The sequence below is a fragment of the Salvelinus alpinus genome, chromosome 10 (genome assembly GCF_045679555.1).
Source record: "Salvelinus alpinus chromosome 10, SLU_Salpinus.1, whole genome shotgun sequence".
NCBI classification, from domain to species: Eukaryota; Metazoa; Chordata; class Actinopteri; order Salmoniformes; family Salmonidae; genus Salvelinus; species Salvelinus alpinus.
In genome coordinates this window covers 59361085-59387404 of record NC_092095.1, presented here as the reverse complement: position 1 = coordinate 59387404, position 26320 = coordinate 59361085, and the positions used below count along the sequence as shown (strand labels likewise).

The window sequence follows — 26320 nt, the reverse complement described above, 5'->3', positions numbered from 1 at the left end:
CTCTTGTAGCAGTAGAACATGCCAAAACACAAACCTAATCTACCAAAACCCTGTCATAACGGTTGCCTACTAACAAGCAAGAAGGTGAATGTTACTGCTGTTACTGTTATGTTCACCTGCACCACAAGTAATCAAACCATAGTAGTTTCTGTGAGCAAGTGCTCCATTACTAAATACTAAGAATTGTCCTAGTGTTTGCTGTCATTAAATATGAAGACTAATATTATCAAATCAATTCTCTGTGTAATTATTCTGAAATTCAACGAATCACTGAATAGTAATTAACTAGGAAGTCGGGGCATTACGGGAAAATTGTTTAGAGTTTCAATTTCCCGATTATAACTCTTCAGATATTTTATTATCTTATTGATTACAGTCTTCTATTAATGTATTGTTACCTCATCAGTCTAATTTCTGAACGTCGTAAACCCTTGGATATCTGCATGAACCCAAGCATCAAATCATGAATCAGCGATATACAAATTGGAGTAATAATTTATTTACTAACTAATCAATCAGAATTACATAAATTACATACAGAATTACATAAATACACACAATAGGTCATACATTGATTACTAACACGATACAAATAAACAGTCCCTAGAAGACTAAACTGATATGACGGCTTGGTAGACAAAGGAAAGGGGTGGGGGCAGTTCAAGAGCGGGAAACTCAGTGGACCCACTGTAATACAGTTCATAACTACACTCATGTAAATGCTAATACTTTGAACATGTACATCCGCTCATTAGAAAAATAGCAATTTACATATTTACAAGTGTATACCTTTGTCAATCCTCTGTGATCGCCAGTCCGTCTGCTGGATAGTCAGTCGACAGAAAGCCTCTGGTTTGTCCACCAGAGATCAAAGTCTGTCGTAGTTGTTATAATGGATACGTCAGTGTACCATTCGGAAATGTTCTGAGATCGGATGTGTTTACCAGACTAAAGTATTTAAAACAGCTGCAGCCTGAATATTTGGTCTTTAGTTTGTATATTTCTTCACCCATTTCAGCGTGGGGATGATCTCCACATTCACTGGTCTTGTCCTTTGGTAGAGTTGTAGTTTTGAACCACTTTACACACCAGCATCACCCGGCGTGTTTTGGTCTAATGTAAATTTTGTTGGAAGTTGGTTTTATACTTTTAGTAGAATACGCCGATGTAAATGTCTGTGCTCACGGGGGCATGGCCACTGACTGATCATAAGTTACTATGAAAAACAATTCTCATTTAGAAGACTAACATCACATTACATCTTTCCAAAAGTATTCCTACACTCAATCATTTATTTTATACAACATTCAGATGCAAACCCCATAATTGAAGTGTATACAAACAAAGAAACAGTAGTGGGTCTCCTGTCCTTCATGAGGTCACCAAATGAAACAAACTCGACATGACTGTTCCTTAAGTGTCCACGGACCACTCCAACTATGGCGGCAGGTAGCCTAGTGGTTAGAGCGTTGGGCCAGTAACTGAAAGGTTGCTGGATTGAATCCCCGAGCGGACAAGGTACAAATCTAACGTTCTTGTGGGAGATTATTCAATGTAACTAGGTGGAGTTGCTATGCTGAGAATATATAATATAATAATAATTACATTGGCCGGATGCAGAAATTATGTAATCTAGTGCATGACTCCAATATTAGCAGGCAGTATTTAGACTGTCCACTTTGGAGAGCTAAGACAGAGTGGATATATAAGGAATGGAACATATATGAACAAGACCTGCTACCATTATAACCTATACAGCTGTCAGATGTGGGCGTTAACAAGCAAGAACTGATATGGAAAGATAATGGTGGAGAAAGGTCAAGAGGAGTTATTTTCATATAGAGGGAGGGGATTCTATATGTGATGCAAAGATGGGAGAACTATAAGGCCAATAGGAGTTGTTCATGTACATACAAGGAGGTGCTATGTAAAGACCGGAAAGACTATAAAGTCAGAACTCTGTGATTAGAGAATTTAGTCTTTCCATGGAAGCGCTCAAATTTGCTACTTTGTATTAAAGTCTATTTTGAATTCACAAGTTCTTGTAACAGTGTTATATTTCGGAGTCAATATTCCACCACATTCTGCACCTGAACAAGGCAGTTAACCCACTGTTCCCCGGTAGGCCGTCATTGTAAATAAGAATTTGTTCTTAACTGACTTGCATAGTTATAAAAAGGTTACATAAAAAAAAAACAATACTGTTCAATTATTCAACCTTTTGATGTCCAAGTGTCTCTCTGTGTTAAAGGATTCTCAACTTTCGTTTTGGCAGAGTGGGGAAAGGAGTTTCGGTATTTACGACCATCATAAACCTGTGTGTGTGTGTGTGTGTGTGCGCGCGAGACCTACCCACCCCTAGGGCAGTCATGACAAAATGTATTGTCCTTACTGATCAAATGTCTATGAACACCAATACAAGTGGTCAAACTAAGTAGGGTAGGGTCACCAGCTGCAATTAAAATGGCAGTACCAGCTCTGACTGATTTTTTAAAATGTTTGTATTTTTTAAAATAAATGTCATCTGTATTAACATAATCAGTATTGATGACCAGGCCTATTTACATTTTAGTCCTTTAGCACACTCCTATCCAGAGCGATTAGGGTTAAGTGCCTTGCTCTAGGGCACAGACAGATTTTTTTACGTAGTTGGCTCAGGGATTCGAACAAGCGACCTCTTGGATACTGTCGCAATGCTCTTAACTGCTAGGATACCTAACACCCTGGCCTATCATTATCACTCACCTGAGCCAAACACCTGTCAAACTGGCTCGCTGACTTCCCCACTAACAACTATCAGCTTGCAGGTGTACTTGTAACTGTTGGTTGATTTGCTAGTGTTACTCTTAAGAGACAACCAGCTGTTTGTCTAAGTCCTCCCACGCCCCCTCAAGCTGTGTGACGGTTTCAGCATCAGTGGTGTCGCCTTCACAGGTCAGAATGCAGAAGGTGTTGTTGGAGTTACAGGAAGAAGTGATTGTGGTTTAAAGACTGCCTCTGTAAATCCAGGAGAGAAAGACGGAGACAAAGCAGGAAAAATGCTTGTGAGGCACTGCATAATCTGCTATTTGATTTAGGGGCACAGACCGACAAACACCGCAAGAACTGGAACAAACATGCGCGCGCACACACTTACAGATCATGTATACACTATATTGCTTTCACCAATCAGGTTTGATTTTAAAAAAAAATCACTGTCAGTCATTAGAAAATAATTTTATCATCACTTTCATTGAAAAAATATAAATATCACAATTCAAATTCAAAGTATTAGCAGTACATGCAGGCTGGAATTCAATTGTTGCAGATAAAATATATTTAACACACCGCACTTTCAAGTGTGTCAATATAAATTAAAAACAAGAAAGCCGCACGCTCGGTCGTGCGCAAAAACCAGCTCTGGGGACATTTCACTATCCACTGACTCAGTGGTCATTCTCCCTCATTTTTCAGAATAAAATCCTGAAACAATGTCTAAAGCCTGTTCGCAACTAGTGGAAGCCATAGGGACCGGAATCTGGGTCCTATCCCTTTAAAATGGCGTATAGGCTTTCAATGGAAAAATAATAATAAATGGCACTTCCTGGATGGATTTTCCTCAGGTTTTCACCTGCCATATCAGTTCTGTTATACTCAGACATTATTTTAACAGTTCTGGAAACTTTGGAGTGTTTTCTATCCTAATCTACCAATTATATGCATATCCTAGCTTCTGGGCCTGAGTAGCAGGCAGTTTACTTTGGGCACGCTTTTCATCCATCATTCCAAATGCTGCCCCCTACCCTAAAAGAGTTAAAGTGCAGACTGTCAGCTTTAATTTGAGGGTATTCTCATCCATATTGGGTTAAAGCTGACAGTCTGCACTATAACCTTTATAGTCATTGTATCATTTCAAATCTAAAAAGGGAAAGAGGGATAGCTAGTCACTGAATGCCTTCAACTGAAATGTGTCTTCCTCATTTAACCCAACCCCTCTGAATCAGAGGTGCGGGGGGCTGCCTTAATCGACATCCAAGTCTTTGGCGCCCGGGGAACCTGGAGTACAGAGCCAAAACAAAATATGTCATTGTGCCAATACGTTGTAGCTCACTGTACTTCATCTGACTGCATGGAAGTTACTATGTGCAATATTTGCTTGTTGTTTTCCTTCATTTTACATGTCTTTAACATCTCCAACAGTTCAAACATGTTTCTCTTCTTAGTTGTTTGTCTCAATGTAACAGATATGGAGTTATCTACTGAGAGCCCTCAAACCCCATGTTTCTGGTCCTCAGTTACCCCACCAGGAAGACCACCAGCTGGAAGGAAGCAATAAGAGGAAAGAGCTCATGAGACAAAACATTACTAATGACTAGGGCCAGGAGTTTTTCCTGGTCAGGTCACATGGTCTGGAAAAACTCTTGGTCTTATGTTATAAATGCAACAACATGTGTTCTTCCTTTCCTTTAAGAAAACCTGCACCAATCAGACTTGTTCATTGTTTCTTTCATTGGATCCAAATTAAAATACCACATGTTGATAATCCCAAACATAACAACAATGTGAGCATGTCCTAATGATTTCTTAATAAATGTTGTGGTTGGTGTCTCTCAGACTCATACTTACCATCATAAAACACTGGATTCTTTACTGGTGGTCTTTCTACTCCATCAACAGGGTGGCTTCTGGCAAGAAAACACACAACAGAAGAGTTGGACTTAATCATACATGCACGCAAGCGCACACATGCAGGTAAGCACACAAATGCATACACACATATCCCTGGGCTCCCTTCACACCCTCGCAAGCTACAACAAATCAAACAGTACAAGGATTTCCTGGTTTGTCTATTCTGGTTCACAAACTTGCTCTAACAATCCTCAAGGTAATCAACAACATAGATGGCAGAATTCCAGGTGAATGCCACTGTGTCTTACCTCATGTTTTGATTCATGTCATTTTGCCACAAGAAAGCACGGGATGTTGTAGAGAAGCCACATGATGACTGGTAGCCCAAGAGGCGCTCATTAAAACAGTACAAACACGATCGAGTCAGAACCATGGGAAGTAATCGGCAGTCAGCGCGATGAAAGGATATTGAAATTGAGTCAGGGCTCACCTCAGAGCAAAACCAATAGGCTACATTGGTCATATGTATAGGCCTACCATTAAATAACGCAAAGCTGTACAGTGTATTCGGAAAGTATTCAGACCACTAGATTTTCACATTGTTACTTACAGCCTTATTCTAAAATATATTTAAAATCGTTTCCCCCCCTCATCATTCTACACACAAAACCCCACAACGACAATGCAAAAAGGATTTGAAAAAGAGAAATAACATTTACATAAGTATTCAGACCCTTGACTCAGTACTTTGTTGAAGTACCCTTTGCAGCAATTACAGCCTCCAGTCTTCTTGGGTATGACACTACAAGCTTGGCACACCTGTATTTGGGGAGTTTCTCCCATTCTCCTCTGCAGATCCTGTCAAGATCTGTCAGGTTGGACAGGGAGCGTCGCTGCACAGCTATTTTCAGGTCTCTCCAGAGATGTTTGACCGGGTTCAAGCACGGGCCACTCAAGGACATTCAGAGACTTGTCCTGAAGCCACTCATGCATTGTCTTGGCTGTGTGCCCAAGTCCGAGGTCCTGAGCGCTCTTTCATCAAGGATCTCTCTGTACTTTGCTCCGTTTATATTTCCCTTGATCCTGACTAGTCTACCAGTCCCTGCAGCTGGAAAAACATCCCCACTGCATGATGCTGCCACCACCATGCTTTACCAGAGAATCTTGTTTCTCATGGCCTGAGAGTCCTTTAGGTGCCTTTGGCAAACTCCAAGCGGGCTGTCATGTGCCTTTTACTTTGGAGTGGCTTCCGTCTGGCTACTCTACCATACCAAAGACTTATTCAGTCCCTCTTGGATCTCTCTCTCAATTATGTAATATGTTTTACCCCCTACACCACTTTCAATAACTTTGTAGAACAGTCCTGTATGCCAAATAGAAACAAATGTTTTTTGGAAGTCGATAAAGCAAGCGTATATTTTGGTGGACATGTTTATCTATCAGGGTGTGCAGGGTGTAAATATGATCAGTCGTGCGATGTTTTAGTATAAATCCAATTTGGCTTTTACTCAAGACATTGTGCTTATTAAGGAAGTTTAGAACTTACATTTATAATACCACAGAAAACCTTCACCAGGTTACTGTTCACACAAATGCCTCTAATTGTTAAGGTAAAATTTGTCTCCGTTATTATAGATTGGAGTTATGAGTCCTTGATTCCAGATGTCAGGGAAATAACTGTTTAATTTGATCACGAGTGTAGGTTTTAATACAGCCAATTTACATTTTGCACTAGTGAATTTGAGCATCTCATTTAGGATGCCATCAGGTCCGCATGTTATTTTAAATTTGAGGGCCTGAAGTTTCTTATAGAGCTCCTGGTCAGTAATTGGGGAGTCCAATGGATTTTGATTGTCCCTTATAGCTTTTTCTAAGCCATTGAACTTCATGAGTTTGGCATTGTTCTGCATTTGTGTCAATTTGAACAGTGTTGTAGTGTTTTAAAATGGGTTGTCCATATCTCACCATTTTGTATCGCTAATTCCTCATGTTTTGATTTTTAAAAATTCTCCCCAATTTTGCCAGAAGTTGTTTATGTTTATGGACTCCTCAATTAGTGTCAGCTGCTTGCTGTTGAACTGTGCTTTTTTGGTTCTGAGTGTATGTTTATAGAGTTTTAAAGTCTCACAATAATGAAGGTGTAATTCACCATTATTTGGGTCCGTGCTTTTGGTGGGATAGTGTTCTAAGTTTTTTTCCTTATAATTTTACAATCTGCATCAAACCAGTTATCATGTGTTTTTTTGTTGTTTAGTTTATCAATTTCCGTTCTTCTTTTACCTGAATATATACAGTTGAAGTCGGAAGTTTACATACACCTTAGCCAAATACATTTAAACTCAGTTTCACAATTCCTGACATTTAATCCTAGTAAAAATTCCCTGTTTTAGGTCAGTTAGGATCACCACTTTATTTTAAGAATGTGAAATGTCAGAATAATAGTAGAGAGAATGATTCCAGCTACATACACTCAATTCGTATTTGGTAGCATTGCCTTTAAATTGTTTAACTTGGGTCAAGCGTTTCAGGTAGCCTTCCACAAGCTTCCCACAATAAGTTGGGTGAATTTAGGCCCATTCCTCATGACAGAGTTGGTGGACTGAGTCAGGTTTGTAGGCCTCCTTGCTCGCACACGCTTTTTCAGTTCTGCCCACAAATTGTCTATAGGATTGAGGTCAGGGCTTTGTGATGGCCACTCCAATACCTTGACTTGTTTGTCCTTAACTTCTCTAGGGTATGTGGGACGGTAGCGTCCCACCTCGTCAACAGCCAGTGAAACTGCAGGGCGCCAAATTCAAAACAGAAATCCCATAATTTAAATTCCTCAAACATACAAGTATTTTACACCATTTTAAAGATACACTTGTTGTAAATCCAGCCAAAGTGTCCGATTTCAAAAAGGTTTTACAACGAAAGCACACCAAACGATTATGTTAGGTATGAGCCAAGTCACAGAAAAAGACAGCCATTTTTCCTGCCAAAGAGAGCAGTAACAAAAAGCAGAAAGAGATCAAATTAATCACTAACCTTTGATGATCTTCATCAGATGACACTCTTAGGACTTCATGTTACACAATACATGTATGTTTTGTTCGGTAAAGTTCATATTTATATCCAAAAATCTGAGTTTAGGTGGGATGCTACTGTCTCACTTGGCAAAAAGCCTGAGAAAATGCAGAGCGCCAAATTAAAATTAATTACTATGAAAATTACTATAAAATCAAACTTTCATTAAATCACACATGAAAGACACCAAATGAAAGCTACACTGGTTGTGAATCCAGCCAACATGTCAGAATTCAAATAGGCTTTTCGGCGAAAGCATACGATGCTATTATCTGAGGATAGCACCATTGTAAACAAAGAGAGATAAGCATATTTCAACCCTGCAGGCGCGACACAAAACGCAGAAATAAAATATAATTCATGTCTTACCTTTGACGAGCTTCTGTTGTTGGCACTCCAATATGTCCCATAAACATCACAAATGGTCCTTTTGTTCGATTAATTCCGTCGATATATATCCAAAATGTCCCATATATTTGGCGCGTTTGATCCAGAAAAACACTGCTTCCAAATTGCTCAAACGTGACTACAAAATATCTCAAAGGTTACCTGTAAACTTTGCCAAAAAATTTCAAACTACTTTTGTAATACAACTTTAGGTATTTTTTTACGTAAATAATCGTTAAAATTGAAGACGGGATGATCTGTGTTCAATACACGATTAAAACCAACTAAAGCCACCTTTCTGCTCACGCGCTTCTATCTAGCAGGACACCTCGAGTGACTCGACTTCAAGATGGCCGTACTTCTTCATTACACAAAGGAATAACCTCAACCAATTTCTCAGGACTGTTGACATCCAGTGGAAGCCGTAGGAACTGCAAGCAGGTCGCTTAGAAATCTGGTTTCCCAATAAACTCATTGAAAAGAGAGTGACCTCAAAAAACAAAAATAACTGAATGATTTGTCCTTGGGGTTTCACCTGGTAAATAAGTTCTGTTATACTCACAGACATGATTCAAACAGTTTTAGAAACTTCAGAGTGTTTTCTATTCAAATCTACTAACAATATGCATATCTTATCTTCTGGAGATGAGTAGCTGGCAGTTGAATTTGGGTATGCTTTTCATCCAAACGTGAAAATGCTGCCCCCTACCCTAGAGAAGTTAAGCCATTTTCCACAACTTTGGAAGTATGCTTGGAGTCATGTCATTGTCCATTTGGAAGACCCATTTGCGACCAAGCTTTAACTTCCTGACTGATGTCTTGAGATGTTGCTTTATTGTATCCACCAAATTTTCCTTCCTCATGATGCCATCTATTTTGTGAAATGCCCTCCTGCAGCAAAGCACCCCCACAACATGATGCTACCACAGCCCGTGCTTCACGGTTGGGATGGTGTTCTTCAACTTGCAAGCCTCCCCCTTTTTCCTCCAAACATAACGATGGTCATTATGGCCAAACAGATCCATTTTTGTTTCATTGGAAAAATGACTTGTGTCATGCAAAGTAGATGTCCTAACCGACTTGCCAAAACTATAGTTTGTTAACAAGAAATTTGTGGAGTGGTTGAAAAACGAGTTTTAATGACGCCAACCTAAGTGTATGTAAACATCCGACTTCAACTGTATATAATGTGAATCACATTTTTATTTGGCGTACCCCAACGGCATTTCGAGTACACCCAACCCTGCAGACACTCTAATCATCTTTGCTTCCGAGAACTAATCCAGGGAGGGGTGGAACCACCATTTTTATGTCTACTATATAAGACCTCTGCATCACCTACGGGTGGTCGTTGACCAGCTCCATTATAGCAATAATTAATTGATATTAAAGTATGATTGTTTGAAGAAATTGAAAGTCTCTTCTCCCTTACTTAATTAGAATTTCTACAACACTACTAAGCACTTCATGGAATGAGTTTGACACTCCTGTTCTAGATTAACCCTCTATACTTATGTTACAGGAATCAAATCATCCACAACAAATATGGTTTGAGGGTACTATAAGTCTCATACACACCTTTATTCCCCTGCCCCTTTCCAGCTTTGTCTGCGCCATCTTCCCCTGTTTTGGTGTTGGCCGTTAACGGAACCCCTGCAGAATCACACAGAAGGAAAATAAACTACAGCCTCTCTCCTACTGTATCAAATTCTACAATAAGTAACTTTTTTGGCGACCCAACCATATTCACATAGAAATGTGAGTTATAGATCTTTCATTCCCATTGAAAGCATAATCTTCCCATAAGAAGCGGTGGATCTATTCTATGTGTGCTATTTCTACACTTCCCGTTTCGGTTTTGTACACCAGCTTCAAACAGCTGAATATACAATATTTTTGGTTATGGAAAACATATTTCACAGTGGTTTAAATGGTACAATGATTCTCTACATAATGACTGCTTGTTTTTTCACAAACTGAAATGAGGTAAACTATTAGAATTGTATCAACCAGGAAATGGAGGAGCGATTTCCATATACCGGTAGTCCATCTTTAAAGAAATGACTTCTGTTTATACAGTCTTAAATTAACTGGATGACTAGCCTTGTTCTGGCTGGACTCCGTCACTGCCTTTAGTTGAGCTTAGCATTCTCATTCACAGACATACTACATATTAGTATTTGTTGTGTTCACTTCTGGATGACAATGAAAAGGATACTCAGTGGCAGAATTCCAGGTGAATGCCACTGTCTTACCATCAGATTTTCCTTGCAGATTGCAACTGCATCATTCACATTTTATATATGCTAGCCCACACAAAGCTACATTTAAACTCACATGAATAATCATCACCTTCTTAAACTGCATCTGCATGTCACAAAAACATATTATTCAAATAAATGCCACCACAAATAATATGAGAAACACATTTCTGGCAACATCTCCACATGTCTGCATTGTCAAAATGGCCTCAGAAGATGTGTTAGTGTTACTACTGTACCCGAGTTAGAGGCAGTGTTAATTTTGTCACCCATTTTAGATTTCGTCTTTATGACTAAATTACCTTTAATCTTAGTCCCATTTAAGTAATTTCATCCTTAGTTTGAGTTATCAGTCAACTCTGGACGAGTCTCGTTTTAATCAGTCATTTTAGTCCTATTTTAGTAATTTAGTAATTTTGTTTATTAAAAACGTCATACAACCTCTAAACTCCCATAGTCCCATTTAAGTCACATAATAGTCAATGCCTTATTTTCTATAAAATAACTTATATTTCAAATCAAATCAAATTTTATTGGTCACATACACATGGCTAGCAGATGTTAATGCGAGTGTAGGGAAATGCTTGTGATTCTAGTTCCGACCGTGCAGTAATATCTAACAATTTCACAACAACTACCTTATACACACACAAGTGTAAAGGAATGAATAAGAATATGTACATATAAATATATGGATGAGCGATGGCCGAACAGCATAGGCAAGATGCAGTAGATGGTATAGAGTACAGTATATGCATATGAGAAGAGTAATGTAGGGTATGTAAACATTATATAAAGTGGCATTGTTTAAAGTGACTAGTGATACATTTATTACATCCAATTTTTTATTATTAGAGATTTGAGTCAGTAAGTTGGCAGCAGCCACTCAATGTTAGTGATGGCAGTTTAACAGTCTGATGGCCTTGAGATAGAAGCTGTTTTTCAGTCACATCGGTCCCAGCTTTGATGCACCTGTACTGACCACGCCTTCTGGATGATAGCGGGATGAACAGGCAGTGGCTCGAGTGGTTGTTGTCCTTGATGATCTTTTTGGCCTTCCTGTGACATCGGGTGGTATAGGTGTCCTGGAGGGCAGGTAGTTTGCCCCCGGTGATGCGTTGTGCAGACCTCACTATCCTCTGGAGAGCCTTACGGTTGAGGGCGGAGCAGTTGCCGTACCAGGCGGTGATACAGGATGCTCTCGATTGTGCATCTGTAAAAGTTTGTGAGTGTTTTTGGTGACAAGCCAAATTTATTCAGCCTCCTGAGGTTGAAGAGGCGCTGTTGAGCCTTCTTCACCACACTGTCTGTGTGGGTGGACCATTTCAGTTTGTCTGTGATGTGTACGCCGAGGAACTTAAAACTTTCCACCTTCTCCACTACTGTCCCGTCAATGTGGATAGCGGGGGAAAAAACAAAATACTGCATAGTTTCCTAAGAACGCGAAGCGAGGCGACCGTCTGTCGGCGCCATATTCTTGATATGGCCATATCCTTTAGGCTACTACCTGGGAGCTGTGTGGGAGAGCCACGCAGGTCAGATCGCACAAATGAAAGATGTCAATTCTGCCAATGAAAGGATTGCATGACATATTCTGCATGCATGCTTATGATTGGACAAAACAAATCACCGTCAAAAGCTCAAGGACCACCATTCGCAAAGATGTTTTTTACATAAAATAGTCTAGCGGTCAACTTTAGCCCATTTCAGCAGTGAATGTAACAAATTAAAGGCCTATTATTATTTTGAGAAATGCTTTGTGAAAAGTAATGTACAAATTGCAACAGTTAATGCTCCTTATCTTCTCCCTTCAACATTGGTTTACAGCAAAATGAGTAGAAGTTCCTTGAATTTAGGATGCATTCTCCCTTTCAGTTGCATAAGGTTATGAGGAGATTACGGCTGTGCACTCACACACACACCCTTCTATTTATTTCTTCAAGTATCTGTACTTCACTTTAATATATATATATTTTAAACAACTTTTACTTCCCTACATCCCTAAAGAAAATAATGGTCTTTTTACTCTATACATTTTCCATGAAACACAAAATTACTTGTTACCTTTCGAATGCTCAAGTAGAGCAGCAATATGGTCCAAGGCACGCACCTATCAATATAATGCGTTGTCATTCCTACTGCCTCTGATCTGGCGGACTCACTAAACACAAATACTGCATTTGTAAATGATGCCTGAGTATTGGAGTGTGCCTGTCTGTCAGTAAAAAATAAACAAGAAAACTGTTCCGTCTGATTTGCTTTATATAAAGGAATTATGTATAAAATTATTTTACTTTGTACTTTTACTCAAGTATGACAATTTAGTATTTTTTCCACCACTGTACTTAAATACATTTAAAACAAGATACTTTTAGTCAAGTACTATTTTACTGAGTGACTTTCACTCGAGTCATTTTCTATTATGGTATCTTTACTTTTACTCAAGTATTACAATTGAGTATTTTTTCCACCAATGCACACACACAAACATCAGTGTAAAGGTCCCTAATTTTATTAAAAACAGGTTTCTGGATATCTGTGATGGGACAAAAACAACACTACTGTCCTGTGCTGGGTCCTGTTGTTTTACTTTGGGGACCCTGTTAGCAGGTTGAATATAGATCAGAGTCAAGTTAAGGTAACACTTACCACACATTCCACCACAATACATTCTCAAAAAGTCAATCCAGGTGTCTTGGGGATATCCTGAAATGAATAAGAGAGACTCAAATGTAAGACATTATTAAGACTGTCATTCAAATTTAATTCACATTGTAACATTTTGGAGAAGCAGTGAGTATGAAGAGTTGAACCTACCTTTTATTTTCTTCCACACCAACCAAACTGGGGAGTAAAAATAGAAATAATGTATAACTTCTTAAAGTACAAGTCGGCCTTAATATTCTATCAGCTACTTATGACTTCACCGACAATTACACGCTTAAGCTGCAATTAGAAGCCATCTTTTCTGAGAGCGCCAATAAACAACCTTCATACAGTACCTGCACATCTGAACTACTGTAAATACAGGTACAACAGGTATCCCCTTCAGAGGGTATAGCTCACTGTTGTTGCTGCTGTTATGTCAATCTATGATTCAGAAATATGTACATGTGCAGTGATCTGTTACTAGAGATGTGCTGTTCTTACCTGTTATGACGATGGCAACAAGCAATAATATGGCAACGACAACACCAACAACCCAACCACCAACTTCAGAAGGCTCTGAAATGAAAACATATTTTGCAATGATACTTTGACTGGAGTTTAACAGGTTTTCAACATAGTGCAGCATTCATTGCCTACAGTACTAGCAGTATTACTAACATATCAACACATACGACTAACACAATTATAAGTGTCCACTCACCTGAGCCAAACACCTCTCCAACTGGCTCACTGACTTCCCCTTCTCCAGCAGAGTTCTTCAGCTTGCAGATGTACTTATAACTGTTGGTTGATTTGCCAGTGTCGCTCTTAGAGACAATCAGCTGTTTTCCTATGACCTCCCACGCCCCCTCCCCCACTTTCCAGCTGTAGGTGACTGGTTCAGCATCAGTGGTGTCGCCTTCACAGGTCAGAAGGCAGGTTGTGTCTGTGATGCAGGTATAAGTGATTATGGGTTTAGGGACTGCCTCTGTAAATCCAGGAGAGAGAAAGACAAAGCAGGGACAAATGCTTGTGAGGCACTGCATCATCTTCTATTTAAAATAGGCACACACACAGAAACACTTACCGATAACAATGTATACAGTTGAAGTCGGAAGTTTACATACACCTTGGCCAAATACAGTCGTGGCCAAAAGTTGAGAATGACACAAATATTATTTTTCACAAAGTCTGCTGCCTCAGTTTGTATGATGGCAATTTGCATATACTCCAGAATGTTATGAAGAGTGATCAGATGAATTGCAAAGTTTTTGCCATGCAAATGAACTGAATCCCCAAAAAACACTTCCACAGAAGGCTTCAGGGCGCCCAAGAAAGTCCAGCAAGCGCCAGGACCGTCTCCTAAAGTTGATTCAGCTGCGGGATTGGGGCACCAACAGTACAGAGCTTGCTCAGAAATGGCAGCAGGCAGGTGTGAGTGCATCTGCATGCAGTGAGGCGAAGACTTTTGGAGGATGGCCTGGTGTCAAGAAGGGCAGCAAAGAAGCCACTTCTCTCCAGGAAAAACATCAGGGTCAGACTGATATTCTGCAAAAGGTACAGGGATTGGACTGCTGAGGACTGGGGTAAAGTCATTTTCTCTGATGAATCCCCTTTCCGATTGTTTGGGGCATCCAGAAAAAAGCTTGTCCGGAGAAGACAAGGTGAGCGCTACCATCAGTCCTGTGTCATGCCAACAGTAAAGCATCCTGAGACCATTCATGTGTGGGGTTGCTTCTCAGCCAAGGGAGTGGGCTCACTCACAATTTTGCCTAAGAACACAGCCATGAATAAAGAAATGGTACCAACACATCAACCGAGAGCAACTTCTCCCAACCATCCAGGAACAGTTTGGAGACGAACAATACCTTTTCCAGCATGGTGGAGCACCTTGCCATAAGGCAAAAGTGATAACTAAGAGGCTCGGGGAACAAAACATCGATATTTTGGGTCCATGGCCAGGAAACTCCCCAGACCTTAATCCCATTGAGAACTTGTGGTCAATCCTCAAGAGGCAGGTGTACAAACAAAAACCAACAAATTCTGACAAACTCCAAGCATTGATTATGCAAGAATGGGCTGCAATCAGTCAGGATGTGGCCCAGAAGTTAATTGACAGCATGCAAGGGCGGATTGCAGAGGTCTTGAAAAAGAAGGGTCAAAACCGCAAATATTGACTCTTTGCATCAACTTCATGTAATTGTCAATAAAAGCCTTTGACACTTATGAAATGCTTGTAATTATACTTCAGTATTCCATAGTAACATCTGACAAAATATCTAAAGACACTAAAGCAGCAAACTTTGTGAAAATGTATATTTGTGCCATTCTCAAAACTTTTGGCAATGACTGTACATTTACACTCAGATTCACAATTCCTGACATTTAATTATAGTAAAAATTCCCTGTCTTAGGTCAGTTAGGATCACCACTTTATTTTAAGAATGTGAAAATGTCAGAATAATAGTAGAGAGAATGATTTATTTCAGCTTTTATTTCTTTCATCACATTCCCAGTGGGTCAGAAGTTTACATACACTCAATTAGTATTTGCTAGCATTGCCTTTAAATTGTTTAACTTGGGTCAAAAGTTTCAGGTAGCCTTCCACAAGCTTCCCACAATCAGTTGGGTGAGTCAGACAGAGCTGGTGGACTGAGTCAGGTTTGTAGGCCTCCTTGCTCACATTTTCAGTTTTTTCAGCTTTTTCAGTTCTGTCAACAAATGTTCTATAGGATTGAGGTCAGGGCCACTCGAATACCTTGACTTTGTTGTCCTTACGCCATTTTGCCACAATTTTGGAAGTATGCTTGGGGGTCATTGTCCATTTGGAAGACCCATTTGCGACCAAGCTTTAACTTCCTGACTGATGTAATGAGATGTTGCTTCAATATATCCACATAATTTTCCTCCCTCGTGAAGCCATCTATTTTGTGAAGTACACCAGTCCCTCCTGCAGCAAAGCACCCCCACAACATGATGCTGCCACCCCTTTGCTTCACGGTCGGGATGGTGTTCTTTGGCTTGCAAGCCTCCCCCTTTTTCCTCCAAACATAATGATGGTCATTATGACCAAACAGTTCTATTTTTGTTTCATCAGACCAGAGGACATTTCTCCAAAAAGTACGATCTTTGTCCCCATGTGCAGTTGCAAACCGTAGTCTGGCTTTTTATGGCGGTTTTGGAGCAGTGGCTTCTTCCTTGCTGAGCAGTCTTTCAGGTTATGTCGATATAGGACTCATTTTACTGTGGATCTAGATACTTTTGAACCTGTTTCCTCCAGCATCTTCACAAGGTCCTTTGCTGTTGTTCTGGGATTGATTTGCACTTTTCGCACCAAAGTACGTTCAGCTCGAGGTGACAGAACGCATCCCCTTCCTGAGCGGTATGACGCCTGTGTGGTCCCATGGTGTTTATACTTGCGTACTATTGTTTGTACAGATGAACGTGGTACCATCAGACGTTTGGAAATTTCTACCAAGGATGAACCAGACTTGTGGAGGTCTACAGTTTTTTTTCCTGAGGTCTTGGCTGATTTCTTTTGATTTTCCCATGATGTCAAGCAAAGAGGAGTTTGAAGGTAGGCCTTGAAATACATCCACAGGTACACCTCCAATTGACTCAAATGATGTCAATTAGCCTATCAGAAGCTTCTAAATCATTTTCTGGAATTTCCCAAGGTGTTTAAAGGCACAGTCAACTTAGTGTATGTAAACTTCTGACCCACTGGAATTGTGATATAGTGAATTATAAGTGAAATAATCTGTAAACAATTGTTGGAGAAATTACTTGTGTCATGCACAAAGTAGATGTCCTAACCGACTTGCCAAAACTATAGTTTGTTAACAAGATATTTGTGGAGTGGTTGAAAAACAAGTTAATGACTCCAACCTAAGTGTATGCAAACTTCTGACTTCAACTGTATGTCCTCAAGCACTTTGCTGTTGAACTCCACAGAATAAACCCCAATGTCTGTTTTCAACATAGGACATTTTGAATGCTGCACTACAACACTAGCAGTGTTACTGACATATCAATACATAAGACTCTAACACACCTGAGTGTCCACTCACCTGGAACAAACACCTGTCCAATTGGATCACTGACTTCCTCACTAACAGGGTTATTCATTTTGCAGATGTACTTGTAACTGTTGGTTGATTTGCCAGTGTCGCTCTTATTGACATTAATCTGTTTGTCTAAGACCTCCCACGCCCCCTCTCCCACTTTCCAGCTGTAGGTGACTGGTTCAGCATCAGTGGTGTTGCCCTCACAGGTCAGAGTGCAGGAGGTTTTGTCTGGGTTACAGGAAGAAGTGATTGTGGGTTTGGGGACTGCCTCTGTAAATAGAGGAAAGAAACAGGAATCATTTGGGAAAATGCTTGTGAGGCACTGCAATACATAACCTGCTGTTTCTACATGACCACACAGACACAGACACACATAGAAACACTTACTGATAACAGATAGTTTATATGTCTTGTCAAGCAGTTTGCTGTTAAACTCCACAGAATAAACTCCACTGTCTGTTTTCATCAATCCACTGATTCTCAGCTCTCCAGTAGTCTGGTCCAGGGTTGTTCGCTCTTTGAAGGCAGCATAGATGTCCAGACCAAAATCATTGTCCCACTCTGCCACCTTGTTCTTCCCATGCTTCCATAGGATGCTTGTGATGGAGTGTGGCACTGTGGATTTGTCCGGTGTCAACGGGATCTCACCTCCCACTTTAAGAGAAAGATCATCTGAAAAGCAGACATTTCATACATGTATCAGAATATCAATGTATCCAGGGTAACACATTATGGTTAGGGTATAAATATGTAGTCCTAACCCTATTGGCATTGAAAGAGACATTATTATCTACCTTTACTGTGTATATCAAGAATTCTGATCGCTGGGCATATCTGGCCTATGTAGTCTGACCACTTTGACTAGTATTTTCCCCATCACTGGAGCAGAAATGTATCTAGACTACACTACAGATTAAAGTCTTTGTCTACACCCTGCCCACTATTATATCACTAGCTAGGTTTCTATCCAATCTGCAACAGAGTTTCATGCTATTATTCTAAATCTGCATAAAACAATATGCAAATTCTCCCACCAGAGAGATGTTTCCATCAAACTGACTTTTTGAGGATAAAAGGCTGTGTGTGAAGACGTAGTGTACTTCTTCAGAAATTCCAGCTAGGCAGGCTAACGCTAGTTAGCTAATTCATTTGCTAGCTATCATACAGTAGGCTTATATTACTAATTATATAGTTAATATAAGTAGACATGCAATCATAATTGACTGTAGCGCATTTAAAGTACCCACAAGGTACCGGTGGCTGAAAACAATCATCATCGCGGGACGAAGAAGTGAAAAATTTCCAGGCAAGAGCGATTCATTTAAAATTAATTCCTTCCTCCCTCACCCCTTGCCCTGCAAGTGTAGATTCGTCAGACGTCATGATACACGTCATCAGAAGGCTCCACTAATTTGTGGGGAGAGGCTGCAGTGATGCCAATTTAGCAATTTTGTTGCTAGATTTAGCAACTTTTTTTGCAAACAGCACCTAGCAACAAATTTAGCTACTTTAAAAAATGTATTTGGAACTTTTTAAGTGACTCCAACGCTAAAATCCACTTATTTCCCCTTTAAATGACACAAAAACGATTTTCTCTGTCACACACTCAGTCACAACACACGCGCCTGGCTGCAAAAGTGCGTTGTGAGTGACGTCAGCAGCAGGCGCTCAGCTCGTGCACAGGTAGCAGCAGGCCAGCAGCAATTTCAGCAAATTGCAAATCATTGTTGGCTGACTGCAGTAGCAGTAGTATGGGTTCGACGAGCCAAACACAATGAATATAGTTGGTCACGAATGTTTGATCTTGAAGAGAACTTACAACATCAATCAACATTCAAATCCAAGGTGGCGTAGCAGTCGGACGTGTCTTTGTCTTGTATTGTCCCGTGTAAATAGTATTCGTATTTTTCGTATACATTTCGTATATATTTTAATTTCACTTTCCATCTAGGAACTGAATATACACTCCTACATTCCGCCTCACCCAATGTGGTACGGACCTGCTATTTTTTTTTTTTTTTTTTTTATACTTTAGAACCGTAACCCCAATCAGAAGCTAGCCAGATAACTAGCTACTAGCTAGTAGTCAGTTAGCCACTGCTGCGGTCTTCGCCCTTAACTCGGACACAGCCAGCTTCAATACCGGGCCAATACCTGCCAGTCTGCAAGCGCGATATCAACCCAGAGCATATAGGACTGCTTTTTCTCTACCACATCACCGGATTCCTGACGCAAGCTCTGGACAATTACACCGTATCATCACAGCTAGCTAGCTGCAACCGAGTGGCTACTACTGGCTAACACCTCTGTCCCGAAGCAAGCACCAGTTAGCCTTGAGCTAGCCTCGAGCTAGGCCCATCTGCCGGCTAGCCGAAGAGGTCTACCAGCGAATTCTTGGGCTACAATACCTCTTTTGCCAATTGGACTGGACCTTTTTTTTGCCGACACAGAGCCCTGCCAATCCATCACAACTAGTCTAAATCAGCTACAAGCTAATTTAGCCATTTTTTTGCCGCTGCTAGTAGCTTTTACCTTCTGCACAGACACCAGCCCTGTTATTAGCCTGGATATTACTCACCAATTTACCAGCATCGGACTGTCTCTCGACAACAACGCCGGATTCCTGCCGTAATCCCTGAGCCACTACTTCTGATCCTCACAGCTAGCTTGCAGCTAGCGCAGTTAGCGCCACTGCCACGAAGCTAGCACCAGTTAGCAAACACAATTCTACAATTCACAACCTCTCTTTCGCCATCCGGCTTGGATTCTCTGGATTCTCTGTCGACACGACCACGTCTGAGCAGACCCCCTCCGTCTGAGCAGACCACCCCCCGGGCTACTAACTTTAAACGCCGCGTGCTAGCTTAGTGGAGGCCTCCCTGCTCCATCTACGGCTGCCCCCTGGACACTATGATCACTTGGCTACATAGCTGATGCATGCTTGACTGTCCATTAATTCACGGTACTCCATTCTGTTTATTTGTGTTTTATCTGTCGGCTCTGTGCTTTAACTCAGGATCTGTGTGTAGTTAATCCGACCCTCTCTGCCTAGTCGTCGCCATTTTTACCTGTTGCTGTGTTAGACTAGCACCCTGTTATTGCTGCTGTTATCTTACCTGTTGTTTTAGCTAGCTCTCCCAATCAAGACCTGCAATCACTTTATGCCTTATTGTATGTCTCTCTCAAATATCAATATGCCTTGCAGACTGTTGTTCAGGCTAGTTATCATTATCATTGTTTTGGTTTGCAATGGACCCTGTAGTTCCACTCTCCGTACCCCTGATACCCCCTTTGTCCCACCCCCCACACATGCGGTGACCTCACCCATTGAGACCAGCATGTCCAGAGATACAACCTCTCTTATCATCACCCAGTGCCTGGGCTTGCCTCCGCTGTACCCGCGCCCCTCCATACCCCTGTCTGCACATTATGCCCAGAATCTATTCTACCACGCCCATAAATCTGCTCCTTTTATTCTTTGTCCCCAATGCTCTAGGCGACCAGTTTTGATAGCCTTTAGCCGCACCCTCATCCTACTACTCCTCTGTTCCTCGGGTGATGTGGAGGTAAACCCAGGCCCTGCATGTCCCCAGTCACCCTCATTTGTTGACTTCTGTGATCGAAAAAGCCTTGGCCTCATGCATGTCAACATCAGAAGCCTCCTCCCTAAGTTTGCCTTACTCACCGCTTTAGCACACTCTGCCAATCCTGATGTCCTTGCCGTGTCCGAATCCTGGCTTAGGAAGGCCACCAAAAATTCTGAGATTTCCATACCCAACTATAACACTTTCCGTCAAGATAGAACTGCCAAAGGGGGAGGAGTTGCAATCTACTGCAGAGATAGCCTGCAAAGTTCTGTCATACTTTCCAGGTCTATGCCCAAACAGTTCGAACTTCTAATTTTAAAAATTAATCTCTCCAGAAATAAGTCTCTCACTGTTGCCGCCTGCTACCGACCCCCCTCAGCTCCCAGCTGTGCCCTGGACACCATCTGTGAATTGATCGCTCCCCATCTAGCTTCAGAGTTTGTTCTGTTAGGTGACCTAAACTGGGATATGCTTAACACCCCGGCAGTCCTACAATCCAAGCTTGATGCCCTCAATCTCACACAAATCATCAAGGAACCCACCAGGTACAACCCTAAATCCGTAAACATGGGCACCCTAATAGACATTATCCTGACCAACCTGCCCTCCAAATACACCTCTGCTGTCTTCAATCAAGATCTCAGCGATCACTGCCTCATTGCCTGTATCCGCCACGGGTCCGCGGTCAAACGACCACCCCTCATCACTGTCAAACGCTCCCTAAAACACTTCTGCGAGCAGGCCTTTCTAATCGACCTGGCCCGGGTACCCTGGAAGGATATTGACCTCATCCCGTCAGTTGAGGATGCCTGGTCATTCTTTAAATGTTACTTCCTCACCATATTAGACAAGCATGCTCCGTTCAAAAAATGCAGAACCAAGAACAGATATAGCCCTTGGTTCACTCCAGACCTGACTGCCCTCGACCAGCACAAAAACATCCTGTGGCGAACTGCAATAGCATCGAAGAGCCCCCGCGATATGCAACTGTTCAGGGAAGTCAGGAACCAATACACGCAGTCAGTCAGGAAAGCAAAGGCCAGCTTTTTCAAGCAGAAATTCGCATCCTGTAGCTCTAACTCCAAAAAGTTCTGGGATACTGTAAAGTCCATGGAGAACAAGAGCACCTCCTCCCAGCTGCCCACTGCACTGAGGCTAGGTAACACGGTCACCACCGATAAATCCGTGATAATCGAAGACTTCAACAAGCATTTCTCAATGGCTGGCCATGCCTTCCTCCTGGCGACTCCAACCTTGGCCAACAGCCCCGCCCCCCCCGCTGCTACTCGCCCAAGCCTCCCCAGCTTCTCCTTTACCCAAATCCAGATAGCAGATGTTCTGAAAGAGCTGGAAAACCTGGACCCATACAAATCAGCTGGGCTTTACAATCTGGACCCCCTATTTCTGAAACTGTCCGCCGCCATTGTCGCACCCCCTATTACCAGCCTGTTCAACCTCTCCTTCGTATCATCTGAGATCCCCAAGGATTGGAAAGCTGCCGCGGTCATCCCCCTCTTCAAAGGGGGAGACACCCTGGACCCAAACTGTTACAGACCTATATCCATCCTGCCCTGCCTATCTAAGGTCTTCGAAAGCCAAGTCAACAAACAGATCACTGACCATCTCGAATCCCACCGTACCTTCTCCGCTGTGCAATCCGGTTTCCGAGCCGGTCACGGGTGCACCTCAGCCACGCTCAAGGTACTAAACGATATCATAACCGCCATCGATAAAAGACATTACTGTGCAGCCGTCTTCATCGACCTGGCCAAGGCTTTCGACTCTGTCAATCACCATATTCTTATCGGCAGACTCAGTAGCCTCGGTTTTTCTAATGACTGCCTTGCCTGGTTCACCAACTACTTTGCAGACAGAGTTCAGTGTGTCAAATCGGAGGGCATGTTGTCCGGTCCTCTGGCAGTCTCTATGGGGGTACCACAGGGTTCAATTCTCGGGCCGACTCTTTTCTCTGTATACATCAATGATGTTGCTCTTGCTGCGGGCGATTCCCTGATCCACCTCTACGCAGACGACACCATTCTATATACTTCCGGCCCTTCCTTGGACACTGTGCTATCTAACCTCCAAACGAGCTTCAATGCCATACAACACTCCTTCCGTGGCCTCCAACTGCTCTTAAACGCTAGTAAAACCAAATGCATGCTTTTCAACCGTTCGCTGCCTGCACCCGCACGCCCGACTAGCATCACCACCCTGGACGGTTCCGACCTAGAATATGTGGACATCTATAAGTACCTAGGTGTCTGGCTAGACTGCAAACTCTCCTTCCAGACTCATATCAAACATCTCCAATCCAAAATCAAATCAAGAATCGGCTTTCTATTCCGCAACAAAGCCTCCTTCACTCACGCCGCCAAACTTACCCTAGTAAAACTGACTATCCTACCGATCCTCGACTTCGGCGATGTCATCTACAAAATAGCTTCCAACACTCTACTCAGCAAACTGGATGCAGTTTATCACAGTGCCATTCGTTTTGTTACTAAAGCACCTTATACGACCCACCACTGCGACCTGTATGCCCTAGTCGGCTGGCCCTCGCTACATGTTCGTCGTCAGACCCACTGGCTCCAGGTCATCTACAAGGCTATGCTAGGTAAAGTGCCGCCTTATCTCAGTTCACTGGTCACGATGGCTACACCCACCCGCAGCACGCGCTCCAGCAGGTCACTGATCATCCCTAAAGCTAAAACCTCATTTGGACGCCTTTCCTTCCAGTTCTCTGCTGCCTGCGACTGGAACGAATTGCAAAAATCTCTGAAGTTGGAGACTTTTATCTCCCTCAACAACTTTAAAAATCTGCTATCCGAGCAGCTAACCGATCGCTGCAGCTGTACATAGTCCATCTGTAAACTACCCACCCAATTTACCTACCTCACCCCCCATACTGCTTTTATTTATTTACTTTTCTGCTCTTTTGCACACCAGTATCTCTTCTTGCACATGATCATCTGATGATTTATCACTCCAGTGTTAATCTGCTAAATTGTAATTATTCGATTTATTGCCTACCTCATGCCTTTTGCACACATTGTATATAGATTCTCTTTTTTTCTACCATGTTATTGACTTGTTTATTGTTTACTCCATGTGTAACTCTGTGTTGTCTGTTCACACTGCTATGCTTTATCTTGGCCAGGTCGCAGTTGCAAATGAGAACTTGTTCTCAACTAGCCTACCTGGTTAAATAAAGGTGAAATAAAAAAAATAAAAAAAAATAAAAACATGCCTCAATCAAAAATAATACAGCCAGAAGTACAGAAAAGAGTTGGAGTCTGTACCTGAACAAATGTCAAATCATATTTTTTGCCGAGATGACCAGTCAATTTGAGTAACGTTGTGTATTCTACGTAATGAAGCAGTTTTACGTTATCACGCAATGACATCACAACGTCATTTAGCAAAAACATCAACCTGCCTCTAGCAACTTACCCAGAAAATTAGTTGGCAACACAGAGGGTGTGTCTCTTAAGTATTCTATCGCTTCCTGAAGGGCCTGTGTGTGCGTAGCTAAACGGAATAAGAAGGGTGCGTTCCAACCTTATTTCTCATCGAAACCCACAGACTTCGTTTAAAATCATTCTAACTTTCCATGTTGGAAATCAATATGAAGAGCGTGTTAAGGCTGTTGTCCACCCATAATTTCGCTATACAAGTTTGATTTCAGTATAGAGTGCCATGTTTTTTTTTTCTTCAGTGCGGCAGTTGGCTCAATTTACCTCGGGAGACCACCGTTCGCGCCAGACAAAGCCAGAAACACAATCTGACGAGCGTTAGTTTAGGCATATGCGCTAGTTAGCTAGCCTACATCTGATCTTTATTTCCCAAGGCTGTGAAAGTGAAATGTGGTTTAGTTCCTCCCTCTGCATGCGTCGTGACCGCTTGGTTGAAAATAAAGTAAAGTTCTTCTTGTTCTGTGGATTTTATATAGCGGTTGGCCACCAACTTTAAAGTGCATTACCGCCACCAACTGGACTGGAGTGTGGACCAGAGACAGTGAAGGTCTAAATCCTACACAATAATCTCGTCTCCCTAAGGAAACGAAATACATAATTAAATACTACATCCCCTGAAGATTTCCCCAAAAGTTAACTTAATCCTGTCTCTTCAACCACATTACTCCTCAAATCTAATAACAATCGCTCCCTTTCACATCTTTCTGGCACTGAAATAGAACATCTTCCACTGTCTCCATGTCCTTCTGACAATGATCACACCTCCCAGTCGGATGTTTCCCCACCACTTTCAATGTACTATTTAGCCTTGTGTGTCCCAGTCTCAGCCTTGTGACTAAACTTTCCTCCCTTCTCTCTCGGCCTGAGGACAACCCTGCCCCCACCTTTTCCTGGATCTTATTCTGCTGTCGTCCCTTACTCTCCCTGTTCCACAACTCTTGCCACTTATTTTTAACCACTGTTCTTATTAATCCCCTGGCTTCTACTTTACTGATTGACAGTATCATCTCAACATTAGGATGTTTAAGAGCCTGCTTGGCAATAATATACACTTCCTCATTCCCCTCTACTCCCACATGAGCTGGTAACCCCATCTATTTCACCCTATACAAACACTGTAAAACCTCATACAATACATCCTGTCTGCTCTGAGATACACATGAATGTAAGCTCATCATTGCTGCACAGGAGTCAGAGCAGATGATTACCCTGCCTGGCCTCACCTCCTCCACCCACTGCAGACAATATTTTTTATTTAACAATTATTTAGCATGGCCAACAACTCCATTGTGTAAACAGATAAATGATCCATTGCTCTTTTTGTCAATGCCACTTTCAACTCAGGAACACTAAAAGCTGCACCTATCCTCCCTGTTTTAGGGTCCTTAGATCCATCTGTGAATATATTCAAGAAAGCATAGTATTGTGTTCTTAATAAAATAACGTTCCATTTGACTTGTAAATAATGTTTAATAGCTGCGATACAATCCCACTGTATACCAACACATTGTATTATGTTTATATATTATAATAACTTTTAAAAAATTCTATATTCCTTGCTGTATTCGTGCCCATACCTGGTCTTTGGCGCCTCTGTGTGTATAATTGGCTGTAGTATAATGCACATATATATATATAATTTAGCATTGATAGGATCTCTGTACTATAATGTAACAAAAGCTGGCAATACTGTAATATTCAAAGGTAAATGAATAACCATAGTTCCTTAAATGTTCCTCCTGTCCAGTGAGTATATGAGGGATTTTGAGTGTATGTAAACTTCTGACCCACTGGGAATGTGATGAAAGAAATAAAAGCTGAAATAAATAATCCTCTCTACTATTATTCTGACATTTCACATTCTTAAAATAAAGTGGTGATCCTAACTGACCTAAGACAGGGAATTTGTACTAGGATTAAATGTCAGGAATTGTGAAACTGAGTTTAAATGTATTTGGCTAAGGTGTATGTAAACTTCCGACTTCAACTGTATATTGTATTTATTTATTTATTTTAATCCCAGGCCCTCGTCCCCACAGGAGGCCTTTTGCCTTTTGGTTGGCCGTCATTGTAAATAAGAATTGATCCTTAACTGACTTGCCTGGTTGAATAAAGGTTAAATAAAAATAAAAACTTTGCATTGCGTCGTGCATAAGAACAGCCCTTAGTCATGGTATATTGGTCGCACATATCTGCTTGTACTACCTATCTTGTTAAAC

The 26320-nt window shown here is 41.5% G+C and overlaps 1 protein-coding gene across 1 annotated transcript; it reads right to left on the bottom strand.

The window, feature by feature from the left end:
- Positions 1–477: 477 nt before the first annotated feature.
- Positions 478–24552, bottom strand: LOC139532428 (cell adhesion molecule CEACAM6-like). Its single transcript, XM_071329994.1, has 10 exons — positions 24366–24552; positions 17426–17710; positions 17042–17308; positions 13693–13959; positions 13473–13547; positions 13140–13166; positions 12972–13028; positions 9640–9714; positions 4606–4664; positions 478–4298 (listed from the first exon to the last, which is right to left on the bottom strand). The coding sequence occupies exons 1-9, from the start codon at positions 24430–24432 to the stop codon at positions 4642–4644; spliced, it is 1143 nt and encodes a 380-aa protein (XP_071186095.1). The 5' UTR covers positions 24433–24552; the 3' UTR covers positions 478–4298; positions 4606–4641.
- Positions 24553–26320: the final 1768 nt, after the last annotated feature.

Bases quoted from the DNA above. Each gene is read 5' to 3' on its own strand.
- LOC139532428 (XM_071329994.1), bottom strand. From the start codon at position 24,432: ATGCCTAAACTAACGCTCGTCAGATTGTGTTTCTGGCTTTGTCTGGCG. The intron at 17,711-24,365 runs GTAAATTGAGCC...TCTGCTTTTCAG, and splicing joins GCGAACGGTGGTCTCCCGAG to ATGATCTTTCTCTTAAAGTG. The intron at 17,309-17,425 runs GTAAGTGTTTCT...CTCTATTTACAG, and splicing joins ATATAAACTATCTGTTATCA to AGGCAGTCCCCAAACCCACA.